Here is a 13734-nt window from a genome sequence, read left to right on the forward strand (position 1 = left end):
GCGTCATGCTGCGTTCAGGGCTGTCGGAAATGTGTGGTACGAATGGGAGGAGCCTGTCGAGATGAAGGAAGACTTCTATGGATATGTCTAAAGGTCAAGGGGGCACACAAACAAACAAACAAACAAACAGGTGGATACATACAGTCAGGTCCATAATTATTTGGACAATGATACAGTTGTCGTCATTTAGGCTCTGTACACCACCACAATGGGTTTTAAATGAAACAATGAATACCTGCTTAAAGTGCAGACTCTCAGCTTTCATTTAAGGCTTTTTTCAAAAATGTAGTATGAACCGTGTAGGAATTACAACCATTTCTTCACACAGTCCCCCGACTTTAAGGGCTCATAAGTATTTGGACAAACTAACATAATCATCAATTAAACAGTCAGTTTTAATACTTGGTTGCAAATCCTTTACAGTCAATGACTGCCTGAAGTGTTGGACACATAGGCATCATCAGATGCTGGGTTTCTTCCCTGGTGATGCTCTGCCAGCCCTTTACTGCAGCCGTCTGCACTTCCTGCTTGTGTTTTGGGTGTTTTGCCCTCAGTTTTGGCTTCAGCAAGAGAAACGCATGCTCAATTGGATTCAGGTCAGATGATATGACTTGGCCATTGCAGAACATTCTACTTCTTTGCCTTAAAAATGTCTTTGGTTGCTTTTGCAGTATGCTTCAGGTCAATGTCCAACTGCACTGTGAAACATCGTCCAATGAGTTTTGAAGCATTTGGTTGAATCTGAGCAGATAATGGTGCCCCAAACACTTCAGCTTTCATCCTGCTGTTCTTGTAAGCAGTCACATCATCAATAAATACAAGAGAACCAGTTCCACTGGCAGCCATACATGGCCATGACATAACAGTACCTCCACCATGCTTCACTGATGAGGTGGTGTGCTTTGGATCATGAGCAGTTCCTTCCCTTCTTCCTTCTCTTGTCTTCCCATCATTCTGGTAGTTGATCTTTGTTTTATCTGTCCATAGTATGCTGTTCCACAACTGTACAGGCTTTTTAGATGGTTTTTGACAAACTCTAATCTGGCCTTCCATTTTTAAGGCTAACCAATGGTTTGCATCTTGTGATAAACCCTCTGTATTTATTCTAGTGAAGTCTTGTCTTGCTTACAAGAGCAGCAGGATGAAAGCTGAAGTGTTTGGGGCACCATTATCTGCTCAGATTCAACTAAATGCTTCAAAACTCATTGGACGATGCTTCACAGTGCAGTTGGACACTGACCTGAAGCATACTGCAAAAGCAACCAAAGACATTTTTAAGGCAAAGAAGTGGAATGTTCTGCAATGGCCAAGTCATATCATCTGACCTGAATCCAATTGAGCATGCGTTTCTCTTGCTGAAGCCAAAACTGAGGGCAAAACATCCAAAACACAAGCAGGAAGTGCAGACGGCTGCAGTAAAGGGCTGGCAGAGCATCACCAGGGAAGAAACCCAGCATCTGATGATGCCTATGTGTCCAACACTTCAGGCAGTCATTGACTGTAAAGGATTTGCAACCAAGTATTAAAACTGACTGTTTAATTGATGATTATGTTAGTTTGTCCAAATACTTATGAGCCCTTAAAGTTGGGGGACTGTGTGAAGAAATGGTTGTAATTCCTACACGGTTCATACTACATTTTTGAAAAAAGCCTTAAATGAAAGCTGAGAGTCTGCACTTTAAGCAGGTATTCATTGTTTCATTTAAAACCCATTGTGGTGGTGTACAGAGCCAAAATGACGACAACTGTATCATTGTCCAAATAATTATGGACCTGACTGTAAATAAGGCTGAGCCCAACAGTTAATTCTGACTGTTTTTAACATTTTGATTTAAAAAATAAACAGAAAAAATACCATAAAACCTACGTTAAAAGCCTAAATCACATACTTCCATTAGTACACTTCCGTGTAGTATACTATGTGCATGTACTTATTGGCGTAGTGCGCAAATTTCGACAGGGTAGTGTTGTCTCAAACCAAACCTGGCCGCACTTACCTTAACCCTGTAAAACCCACTGTTGCAAATTTACAACATCACTTTTAACAATTCTAAAAAAAAAGGCCTGCAAATGTTTTTTTTTTTTCTCAAGACCACATTTACATAGTTAATGGGTCCTATTGTTCGTCCTCACAATGCTATTGGATAGAAGAAGTGTTTATAGGTCTGGTCATCTGGCCATGAACTCACTCTACCTGCAAACTTCCCGTTGAGCTCATCTCCTTTTTTTGCATGACTGGATTTGTCAGGATTAAAGTAAGTAAAATTCCTTAAATATTTTTTTTTGTGTTTATTACAATGTCTAGAACATGTACATATTTAGTTATTTTGGAGAACATTCATCAAATTTGATTTATGGCTTGTTATGTCTATGTTGTAATTCTACAACGTTGGGTCAGTGTGGTAGTCAGAATAGCCTGTGCTCCTCCTTACACATTACATAAGGTCACTGCACTTCTCACATGGTCATAAATTGAAAAAAATGTAGTAGAAATTTAAAGTATTAGATGATTCATTGTAACGAAGCTCTAAATGTGCTTTTCTGTTAAATTTTTACTTAGTTTAGCTTAGACCATAATTAAACACATGAATAAATTGTATGGGGTATTTGAAACTCCAACATCTATAGCAGTATTTGAAACTCCCTGTATCTTTGTAGTTTTTTGTTTGTTTTTTAACTTCTAAATGATCCTGAGCTATTTTTCTCAGAGTTGCCCAAGCAGCAGTTTGTAGCATTAGGAGATAGAAAAACAGGTTCTGAATGTTCTGGATTTGTTGGGGGGATGTCTGTTGCATTGTTCAGGGACAGGTGCGAATGGTCTTGAATGTGAACCTGTAAGTGCTCTGGGGGGATGCATGTGTTCCTTTAGTGATTCAGTAACATCGAAAGAACTGCTTTGCCCATCGCTACACCAAAGTGTAACAACATCAGCTGGTTCAAACTAACTGATGAACAGAGGCTAATACAAAAGTGGTAAAGTGAGCTCAGCAGTGTGACATCATGTGGTATATAATATATATTTAAACAAGAGTTTAAACTGGAGAAGGATCTGTGGCATGAAAACAAAAAAGGCTGTTTGTAACTTTAGAGTAAATAACACCAGAAGTCCTGAAGTCAGTGAAGATGTGACGGGCTGGACAGAAACCAGAGGATCTGTAACCTCTGTGATGATGATGACGATGATGATGATGGTGTGGGACATGAGTTTCATATTCAGTTTGAATGTCAGAATGAAGCTTAATGACTTCCAGAGAAAGGTATTAGCCAAAGTATTATTTGAACCGTCCATCTAAAGTCATCTGTTAACTGGGTGTTTTGTCTAAAGGACGTTCTTCCTCTGTTTGAGTAACATTGGTTGTACTTTGGCCATGCCGTGTGCCATCCTTCTGTTATTGTATGTAATGTGATATGGTCTTGAAAATGAAAATAAGAGACTGAATGTATTTGCCATCATCCAAAGGTTTTTATCACCTTAATTGGGATCAGTGGACCAACAGTATCTCTTTAGCCCATGAATTTAACGATCCAATGCCTGTTGCATTGTTCAGGGACAGGTGCGAATGGTCTTGAATGTGAACCTGTAAGTGCTCTGGGGGGATGCATGTGTTCCTTTTAGTATGATAAGCAGAGAGCATAATAGGCCACCCAGACAGTATTGTTTGAATGTAGTAAACCACATTGAAAGTGACGGAGGAAAAAGTTTTGTAAATATATTTTTTTTCCAATATTTTTATTTACAAATGCTTATTCATAAAACTATGATTGTTGTGTGATTATTACTCATGATATATACTGTTATGGGGCTAAGTAAGCAATCAACCCTGCAAATGAATACTTAAATGTTCTGTATATCTATTCAGACAAAGTGAGCACAAACACAGAAGTTCTGCTCCCAACTATGCCAAACGTTGCAAATTTACAACATTTCCCTAAAAACTTACTAAAATGTAAAAAAATTGAAAACTCTTTGATTTCTACATCAGAGGCCTCCTAAAACAATATCTGAGAGGTCAAAAAAAATTGCTCATTTTTTTTCTATATCTGGGTCTTACAGGGTTAAATGACGGCCGCAAATTAGCTAGCTAGCAAACTAGCATTAGCATTCGCGTTATCGTTCGCGGTACTAAATCATTACAGACTGCTAAATTAATCCAATAAACATACTGCTGGCTTATACCCGATAACAGTATAGTGGTGCTTAGTGCAAAAAACACATGTATAACTTAGATTCGTACAATACAGCAACGTTCACGGCCGCACAGTCCATGGCCGCCATTTCCAGTTTGAAAAGTGGTCCCTCCCCTTCCGCTACATAGCCAAGATGGCAACCATTGAGGGCGGGAAGTGTCCATAGTTCCACACCTAACTTCTTGACTGTTTTGAGTGCGCTGCATTTTTCCGTACTTCTCAGTGTGAACGCACTTATGCACTCAAAATATTAAATGTAAGTACAGAAGTATGCAATTTGAGACACAGCACCTGTCTCAAATCACATACTTCCAACTTATTGGCGTACTGCGCGAATTTCGACAGGGTGGTGTTGTCTCAAACCAAACATGGCCGTTGTGCACTTACCGGAAATGACGGTCGCGAATTAGCTAGTTGGCAAACTAGCATTAGCTTCCGCGTTATCGTTTGCGGTACTAAATCATTACAGACTGCTAAATTAACCCAATAAACATACTGCTGGCTTATACCCGACAACAGTACACCAGTTTGAAAAGTGGTCCCTCCCCTTCCGCTATGTAGCCAAGATGGCGACCACTGAGGGTGAGAAGTGTCCATAGTTCCACACTCAACTTCTTGACCGTTGTGAGTGCACCATCCGGGTACGGCACTTATGCACTTAAATTATTAAGTGTAAGTACAGAAATACGCGATTTGAGACACAGCACCAGTCTCTTTTTGTAGCCCGGTGTAGCTGCACATTTTGACAAATAAAGGACTGTCTCAGTTAGAGGCCTGGTCTGGTTGCCGAGCAGTTCTTCAGTTCTGTATTTCGCTGCACTTTTTATTTGTTTTTGTGTATTTTGCATTGTTTCTGTTATTGTATTTTTTGTATTTTATCTTGTGAAACACTTTGTGAGTCCTCTCTGTGAGAAGTGCTATATAAATAAATTTACTTACTTACTTCTTTTTTTTTTTTTTTTTTTGTATAAAAGTTATTTCGATATATCGTATAAATTGGGGTTGTTGGCTACCTCAAGTTATGTGTCCATTCCTAGATTACCCTGTAAGTTACTTATATTCCTTCAAGGGCCATACACATGGTGCATCTTTAACCAACTGGAAAACACGAGGTCGGGCACTGGGTGCTACTCTTGTGCCTTTTCACAGGACTAACAGGTCTGACATGTAATCTGGAGCCATGAAGAGCCTTAAAATTAATTAATAAGATTTTAAAGTCAATCCTAAAAAAAACAGGGAGCCAATGTAGAGAGGGTAAAACTGCTGTGATGTGGTCGTGCTTCTTGGTTTTGGTTAAAATCCTTACAGCTGAGTTGTGAATAATCCTTATTCCTTACTTGCTGCTGCCGTCAGTCTGACTGTGGCAGGGAAAAAGCTGATCTTGTTGATGTGCATCTCTAATGATGCTCTGTGTTTTTCTTCTGTGCAGCATTGTGTCTAGATAGTGTCCATAAATGGTAGTTCAGCCCTAGTGATCCTCCCTGCAGATGTTAGGACCCTCTGGAGGGCCATCTTCTCCATCTGGGTGGTGACAGTGATACCAGTAGTGCAGATGCTCTCCACATGTCCCCTGTAGGCTTGGGTGAGGGTGCGGCTGCTCAGACCAGCCTTCCTGAGCAGCTGTTGTGCCTTTTACACAGTGGCGGTGGTGTTTACAGTCCAGGCTGCGTTCCCTGACACATGCAAGCAGAGGAAGCTGTGGCTGTTCACCCTCTCCACCTCAGTGCCCCTGATGCTGAGAGGCTGCAGAGAAAACAGGAGCATGAAACAACTTTACAGTCAGTGCATAGAAATATAGCATATAAATATAATTTTAAAAATGCACAGTAACAGTAATGTTTGAACGATACAGAAGTCAGGGAATAGATGTACAAAGACAAAAGACAGAATTATGCAGCAATGATGGAAATGATGCTGCAGCACAATCAAATACAATAGAAAGAATAATATATTGAAAATCAAAAGAAAATTGACATGAAGGCATCGAAAACAAAAAGGAGACACATTTAAGTTAACAAATACGGAGCACAAAAGAGCAAAGAGCCTGGACTACTCGAAGTATTTAGCAAAATTATTTTATATTAAAAACGCTGACGTGTTATTTCAGAGCAGAAAAGCGAGAAGCTGGTACTTACGACTACACAAGAGCATGTGAACGCAGCACCGAATAGTACATACGTGCACACGTATCGTTTACGAGTACACCCGAGTGCTCAATCTCGTGAGCAACCTCGGAAAACTTCGTCGGGAATTTTCGGCCACGCATATGATTTATATTTTTAGTCGAGTGCAACAGTTTAAATGTCACACAACATCATATAAACAAGCTAACATACTTATTTGCATTATGTTTATGGATTTAAGTTTGGTAGTTAACGCTAGCTACCTGAGCTGATGACGTCCCAACGTTCCACAGCAATTTAGCAGTTATGGTCAAACAAAAAAATAACTATTACGTTCTTTCCGTGTACGTTCCGTTACACGCGCCAACTGGCGGAGTTAGCAACAAAAGTGGTAACGTTATGTTAACGTTTCATCCGTTAACACGACTCCCGTAGATAAGGTAAATAAACGGTCAGCTGCTAATTCACATATGTTCAATTTGTAGCAAGGAAGCTACCAAATATTAGCTACAGCTAGCTAGAAAAGTGCCTTTGGCATTAGCTTTTTATAAATACTTAGATTACTCACTGTTGTTTGAACCAGGATATAATGCTAGGTTTAACAAATTGAGAACAACGGTAGCGTGGCCGAGTGGTCTAAGGCGCTGGATTTAGGCTCCAGTCATTTCGATGGCGTGGGTTCGAATCCCACCGCTGCCAATATGTTTTTTAGCTTTCCTTATATTTCATGAATGACCAGAGATTGCAATTACAGGCAATACACCTGGAACATAATGCTTTATGAGACTTAAAACACCCCAGCAGGCTTTACCTCTTGGTCACTGAATAGTAGGGGCTGCTACAGCGGCGCCATCTTGTGACTCTATGCCGGTTGCTGCATATGACTAAAGAGTTAACCACCAAGATAGAAAGAGACTTTTGTGAGAAATATTGCTAAGAATAACTTTAATTATTTGTCAGTAATTACTTTAAAAAACAACAAAAAACAACAACGTTTTTATTAGGTTTTCAACATTATACCAAAAGAAAAGAACCTACAGAATACCAAATGTGTGAATGTTTACAAAAGCTTTTTCTTAAGAATAAATACACCTGTATGAATAAGTAAACAGGAAAACAATTGGCAACAACAAGTAAAAATGATATTAAAAATAGTAATAATAATATTAAATGAAATAAAAAGAAAATAGTAACAATAATAATTTACATTGGGGTTCCATATGTCAGATTGATACAAGTCCTTCATGGCCTACTGTGTAATGCAATTACTTTGTATACAACAAGTTTAAATAAGTTTTAATGCAGAGACTGTGATTATGCTTCCTCCCGTATGTGTTCTCAGAATGTTTGTGAATGCGGCCCCAGGTGTTCTTTGTCAAAATGTGTGTTTAATTGGTACTAGGCTTTCAATTGAAGTTCTATGGCATTTTGTCAATGGTGTACAGAAATGTGAGGTATCCTTTTGCAACAGAGCCGCGTAAATTCATACCAGAATATGACAGAAGAAAACCTCTTAATTGAAAAACCTGGTAGAAAGTATAGTTCTTAGTAAGCAGAAATTCGAAAATAATAATACTAAGAAGAAGACGGGCAGGGAGCAACTGCAACAGGTGGTGTGCACGGTCAATATTTGGGCACCGTAAGGGGTTGAGATTAAAACAGGCGTCATACTCACAAACATTCTGAGAGGACTCCTAGCATAGACTAAACTTTTAGTAAGGAGTCCTAGCTTAGGCTGATTTAGGAAAATTCTTAGAGCAACTCTGAGCCAGGAAGGGACATAAAGTTTTATCTTAGTGAGGAGGTGTGGTTGACCCTGTTGGTAGGTGTGATGCATCCTTTTAAGAGATATGATTGGTTGTCACAGACACGCCCTTGTGTGAGCCTGTAAGGTGAGGACACCCAGTGGAGATGAGATGAACTGCTGACTGTGAAACTGTTGTCATTGTTCTTTGCATGATCTAAACTCATAGCATTTCATTTACTCCCTGTCATCCAGTGTTTGGAGAATATTTCTCTGACCTCTTTGTGTTTCTACCATTTTCTCCTCTGATTAAGAAACTCTTAAGACTCTTAAAGTCCTCCTCCCTGCTCCTAACAGTATTTCACCTTAGGAGCTCCTTTAAGGGTTAAGATGCTCCGTGAAGAACTTTTATCTTTACAAGGACCTAGTCTTAACTTTAAGGGGAAATTCTCAGAAACACAATCCTAAGAATTTTCTCAGATTTTCATCACCAGGAGCAACTCTTTGTACTGGGAAGCTTTGTGAACATGTCCCCGGGTTTTTTTTTAAGGGTTTAAAAACCATTAACACAAATTCCTTAAGACCGTGGAAAGCTGCTCCAATCCAGAAACGATTCCAATTAAACAAACACAGGTGCCCCACTCCTTAAAAGATACAACACAAATACATTTTAAAAAAGGAAACTTGTACAAGAGACAGTGTTTCATTTGATTTAATAAGAATTACAAAAAACTGAATGGAATTTAACAATATAAAGTGATTCTGTTGTACAGTATTTGTCCTGTGTTTGACACCCTAAAGTCTCTGTCTACATTAGTGTACATTTTCGACGATCAGTCCAAGTGATTCGACTATATGTCTTGAGAAACAACAGGTTTCACTGGGCCCTGAGTTTTTCTTTCGAGAACTGAGACGCCACAAATTGCATTTTCTGGATGGCCAGCTGGGTGTCTTCAGGGGAAATCCCAAGATGCCACACAGCCCGTACTGAATTTCCAACGTGGGGGTACATGAGAACTTGTATCCCCTGTCTCAGTGCTGCCTCCTCTCCCTCGCCAACCTCACCCATGCGGGCACAGAACTCAGACGGGCTTAAACTGGGCTCCTGTAGACGGAAACGCAGGATGTTTGTCTCCACGGCGGCCATGTCTACAGCGAACAGAGGAGGGTCACAGTCGAGCAAAGCTGGGAGGGTGAAGAGAAGAGAAGAAGTTACGACCATTTAAAGGTGCAGTTTGTAGATTTGCAATTTCATGTTGGCCATCACAGTTAGCAACCACTCAGCGATGAGCCAAACAGCATCGGAAAAACAGATTTTTAACGTTAAACTGCTTTATTCAGGGTTTTTACTGGTTTTAATCACCTGGTCCGTTTGATCTAGAGAAGAAGAGACCTCTGTGGATAATTCGGCTCCTGGTAAAAACCTCCTGAACGTTTGGATCTTAAGTTATCAGAGAGAAAAGGTGAGCGCGCAATAGCAGGTGCTGGGCAAGTGGCCAGTCTATGATGCGTCGGAAAAACACAGATTTTTTTTAAACTTGAAATTGCTTTATTCAGTGTTTTTACTGGTTTGAATCACCTGGCTTTTTGTTTCTGTAAGGAAGAGACCTCCGCGGATAATTCAGCTCCCATTAAAACCTCCCCAACAATGAACACCGAAGGAATTCTAACCAGGAGTTCACGTTAGCGCACTGGATACTTGTAAAGGTGGCTTAGCAACCTCAGACGCAACCTACCAGTGCACTCTTGAAAGCTGGCTCAAAAAAGGCACAAAAGTAGCGCCCGGCACCTGACCTTGCATTTTCCATGTGTACGGCCCTTAAGTCTTACACACTGCTCCTTTAATTTTATAGAAATATGAGCTGCTCACCTTGAGCAAAGGTTTTTGCATTACGGTGATCCTCCTCCAGTCTTCCAACCATCTCCAGCAAAGACAGTTTCCCCGCTGCCGCCAGTATACCAGCCTGCCGCATCCCTCCACCTAGGGCTTTACGGCACCGCAACGCTCGGGATATGAAGTCTTTGGGTCCAGCCAGCATGGTTCCTACAGGGGCACCCAAACCCTGTCACACACATGTGAATTTGAATTTGAGAAGTTTTATTTGTGTAGAAGTTATTTATTGGTTTTGACTGATCACATGTTGAATGTGTGTTTTGCAGTCCCACCTTGGAGAGGCACACACTGACGGTGTGTGCGTGCTGCAGTATGGTGGATGGAGGCACCCCCTGGGCCACAGCGGCGTTCATCACCCTGGCTCCGTCCATGTGAACTGACAGACCATATCTATCTGCCAAAGCACGAACCTTGGAGATGGAAACAGAACCTGTGAGAGCTGCTGCATTCTCCGTTCTGCTGTAGCGAGGTAAGACTCACAGCTGCGTTCACATGTTGACATATGAAAGGTTTTCTATGAGCCTGAGAAAATACAAGACCTGGTGCAGCATATCTGCACACACACACACCTCCTGCAGGAAGGTCAGAGGCAGCACACGCCCTCCCTGTATGTTGTGTGTGTTCTCCACACATATGAGGCGTGAGCGGGGGTAGTGGGGGTCGGGGTAACCGTGGCGGATCTTCGATTCCAGCTGCTCCAAGTCAAACGACCCATTGGGAAGAGTTGTCACTGTGGTGGCGTGGACACCAGCCAGCTGTGTCAACACACACACACACACACACTCTGAATGAATGAACTGCAGCTGATGTTAAAAGAGGTGCAGAGGGCCTTACCACAGGTGTCTGCTGCTCTTCACTCACCTGAGCGCTCCCTCCCTGCTCATAGATGTGTAAATGGGACAGATCGCCCACAATCATCTCATCGCCTCGCTCCCTGCAGTGCACCATCACTGCATAATGAAACAGGTGCACATTTATGACCACTCTGACCTCATAGAAACTCATTCAGACTCTAACAATAAATGCACAGCTCACCTGCGATGAGGTTACTCATGGTACCAGTGGGAACAAACAGGGCAGCCTCCATCCCAAACATATCAGCTGCAATCTCCTGTAACTCTGCAGAGTCAGGTAAGTAAAACTGGAGGTTTGCAAGAATAAGATAAGATAGAGGCCTAAAAACATATTCTATTTTTAATTTTTATCAAGTAATATCAATGTACTGTATGAGTAATTCAGGAACTGACGTCACTTTCTGGTTATTTATAAGTTAGTTCCCGGAAGTTCCTACATGACGCTTCGACTCTAACCGTTTACAGTTGGGTCCTCTCTCATTACGTCATCTCCCACCTCGGCCTCTGCTATGGCCTGTCTCATCGCCGGCCCGGGCTTGGTCACCGTGTCACTGCGGAGGTCCACCACCTGGACGCGGGCCGCCCCGCCGGGTCCTGGGCACCTGCGTTCCCCGGAGTTGTAATAACCCCGCGCGGAGCTCCGGCCCAGCACGGCAGCCGCTGCATCTCGTGCACTGAGCGGTTTCCTGGAAGCGACGACACCGTGGTTTAAAAGTTTATCCAGAATTCTGCAGGAAAATGTTTTCAAGGACATGATGCTCCTCGTATGGTCATGTTAGTGGAGTGTGTGCTGGACTTTGAATCGTTGCCATCGATAATCATTGACTGACTGAATGACTGGAAGGAAACTTAATGGATGACCTATTAGGCCATCAGCATGCACAGAGCAGTGTGGACCTCATGGGGGCGCACATTTTCTAACAATGCCATTTATAGCCTACTGCATGTGGATCTGCATACTTGATCCTTTTTTTCCGACAGCAGTTTACAAATCAAAACATAAAACTATGATACATTTCCCCGGCTGTTCATTTTTTTCCACAATTTAAGAACTTTGTGGAGCATTTTGGGAGAGATTAAGTGTACATACACTGATCAGCCAAAACATTACAACCACTGACAGGTGAAGTAAATACCATCAATCATTTCATCACAATGCAGTGTTCTGCAGGGAAACCTTTGGATGCCCCTTTACAGACTCCACCCACCTAAACATTGTTATAGACCAAGTACCCCCACTAATTGCAACAGTACTCCCAATGACAGTAACCCCTCAGCATGGCAGGGCACCTTGCCACACCACAAAAGCTGCTCAGGAATGGCCCTAGGAATGTGACAAAGATCTCAAAACATCGACCTAGCTTTCAAATTCCCCAGATCCCAATCTGATCGAGCATCTGCGGGACAAACCAGTGCCCCAGAGGACCTTTGTCGAGATCTCGACAGGTCAGAGCCAAGTCTGATCTAAAGTGGAGCTTCTGACTTGTCGAGGCATGGAGACATGGGGGTGTCCTGTGTTGTCTGGTTCCAAGGCGTTGTTGGCAGATCCTTTGAGTCCTGCGGGTTGTTGGGTAAGGTACCTGTATGCCCAATGGATGTTTTATGGATTGGGATCTGGGGAATTTTGAGGCCAGGTTGACGCCTTTACCTCTTACTCTGCTTACTCTGGCACACTGCCCTCAGGGAGTGCCGTTGCCATGAAGGGGCGTATTGGTCTGTATTGGTGTTTGGGTGGGTGGTGCGAGTCAAGTGGCATCTACATAAATGGCAGGACCCAATGTTCCTCAAAAGAGCATTTCATTGTAACAAAATGATCAGTGTTATTGACTTTGCCTGTCGGTGGTTTAAATGTTTTGGCCAATCGGTGTATAAGCAGCGTATGTTGGGGAGACTCGAGGATGGATTAAAGAGACAAAAAAATCCCATAAATGAATAGCAGTCAATGAGGTTTGCTTGATTAAAGATCACAGGGTCTTTTGTATGATACCTCCACAAAATCAAGTCATAAGGGCCGTACGTATATCACCCACTTTGCCCAGAATTTAATGAACACATTCTTCTGAAGATGAAGTGAAAAAGGTAATCTTTTCCATAACATAAATATCATTTACAATATCTGTCCACTCCTCTAATGTGCAGGGTTCATGAAGCAACCAGTGCCTTGTGAGGGCTTTCTTGCAAGCCGATAGCAAAATACCAAACATATATTTGTCAGAACGCTTTGCCTTAAAATCCATACATCCTAAAAATAATGTTGAAAATTGCTAAGGAAGATCAGAGTTAAGTATCTTTTTTTAGTGCTTTTGTCTTCTCTGTCCAGAGAGGTCTGATCACTGGACACTCCCAGAATACATGCCAGTGATTGGCTTCCTGAAACCCACACTGTCTCCAGCACCTGGCATCCCCTCCAGCGATGTGATAAAAAAAATGAATAAAACATTTCCACCCAAACTCACGCCACACATGTGAGTTGCTGCATTTCCACTGAAATTTACACACATCCAGCCAGTCCTCATTAGACATTGACAAATTACCTTCTCTTTCCCATTTTTTAAAAATATATTCTGGAGTGTGGGGTTTTCTTGTTGTAAGGCCTTTATATAGTTTAGAAATAGCACCCTTATTTGAAACATTTTTGTACACATCAATAAATATTCTCAGTATTGGATCATCAAAGTCTGTTATATTTCTAATGTTATGTTCAAAGTGACTGCTTACCTGGAGATATGTATAAAAATCAGCTTTTTCAAGACAATACTCTTTCTTAAGGTTTTCAAAGTCTGTAAATTGTCCCTTTTCTGTCAGGGAATATAAAGTTGTTATTCATTTTAAAATCCAGGACTTCAATCTGTTATCCATTTTATTAGGCTTGAAAGCAGGGTCGTAGGCACACCACTGAATAATTTGTAATTTTTGATCAAGTTTATATTC

The 13734-nt window shown here is 41.5% G+C and overlaps 1 protein-coding gene and 1 non-coding gene across 2 annotated transcripts; one reads left to right on the forward strand and one right to left on the reverse strand.

The window, feature by feature from the left end:
- The first annotated feature begins 6928 nt into the window (after positions 1-6928).
- Positions 6929-7010, forward strand: trnal-uag (transfer RNA leucine (anticodon UAG)). Its single transcript has one exon. It is a non-coding gene; the product is annotated as a tRNA-Leu (tRNA).
- Positions 7011-8751: 1741 nt separating this feature from the next.
- Positions 8752-11632, reverse strand: LOC117246923 (uncharacterized). Its single transcript, XM_033610956.2, has 7 exons — positions 11260-11632; positions 10985-11068; positions 10811-10899; positions 10519-10704; positions 10222-10359; positions 9926-10118; positions 8752-9240 (listed from the first exon to the last, which is right to left on the reverse strand). The coding sequence occupies exons 1-7, from the start codon at positions 11555-11557 to the stop codon at positions 8933-8935; spliced, it is 1296 nt and encodes a 431-aa protein (XP_033466847.2). The 5' UTR covers positions 11558-11632; the 3' UTR covers positions 8752-8932.
- Positions 11633-13734: the final 2102 nt, after the last annotated feature.

This window comes from Epinephelus lanceolatus, chromosome 21 (assembly GCF_041903045.1).
Source record: "Epinephelus lanceolatus isolate andai-2023 chromosome 21, ASM4190304v1, whole genome shotgun sequence".
NCBI lineage: Eukaryota > Metazoa > Chordata > Actinopteri > Perciformes > Serranidae > Epinephelus > Epinephelus lanceolatus.

Coding starts and splice junctions, on each gene's coding strand:
- LOC117246923 (XM_033610956.2), bottom strand. CDS start 11,557: ATGTCCTTGAAAACATTTTCCTGCAGAATTCTGGATAAACTTTTAAAC. Junction 10,705..10,810: donor AGCAGGGAGGGAGCGCTCAG/GTGAGTGAAGAG, acceptor GTGTTGACACAG/CTGGCTGGTGTCCACGCCAC. Junction 10,119..10,221: donor TCAGTGTGTGCCTCTCCAAG/GTGGGACTGCAA, acceptor TGTGTGTGACAG/GGTTTGGGTGCCCCTGTAGG.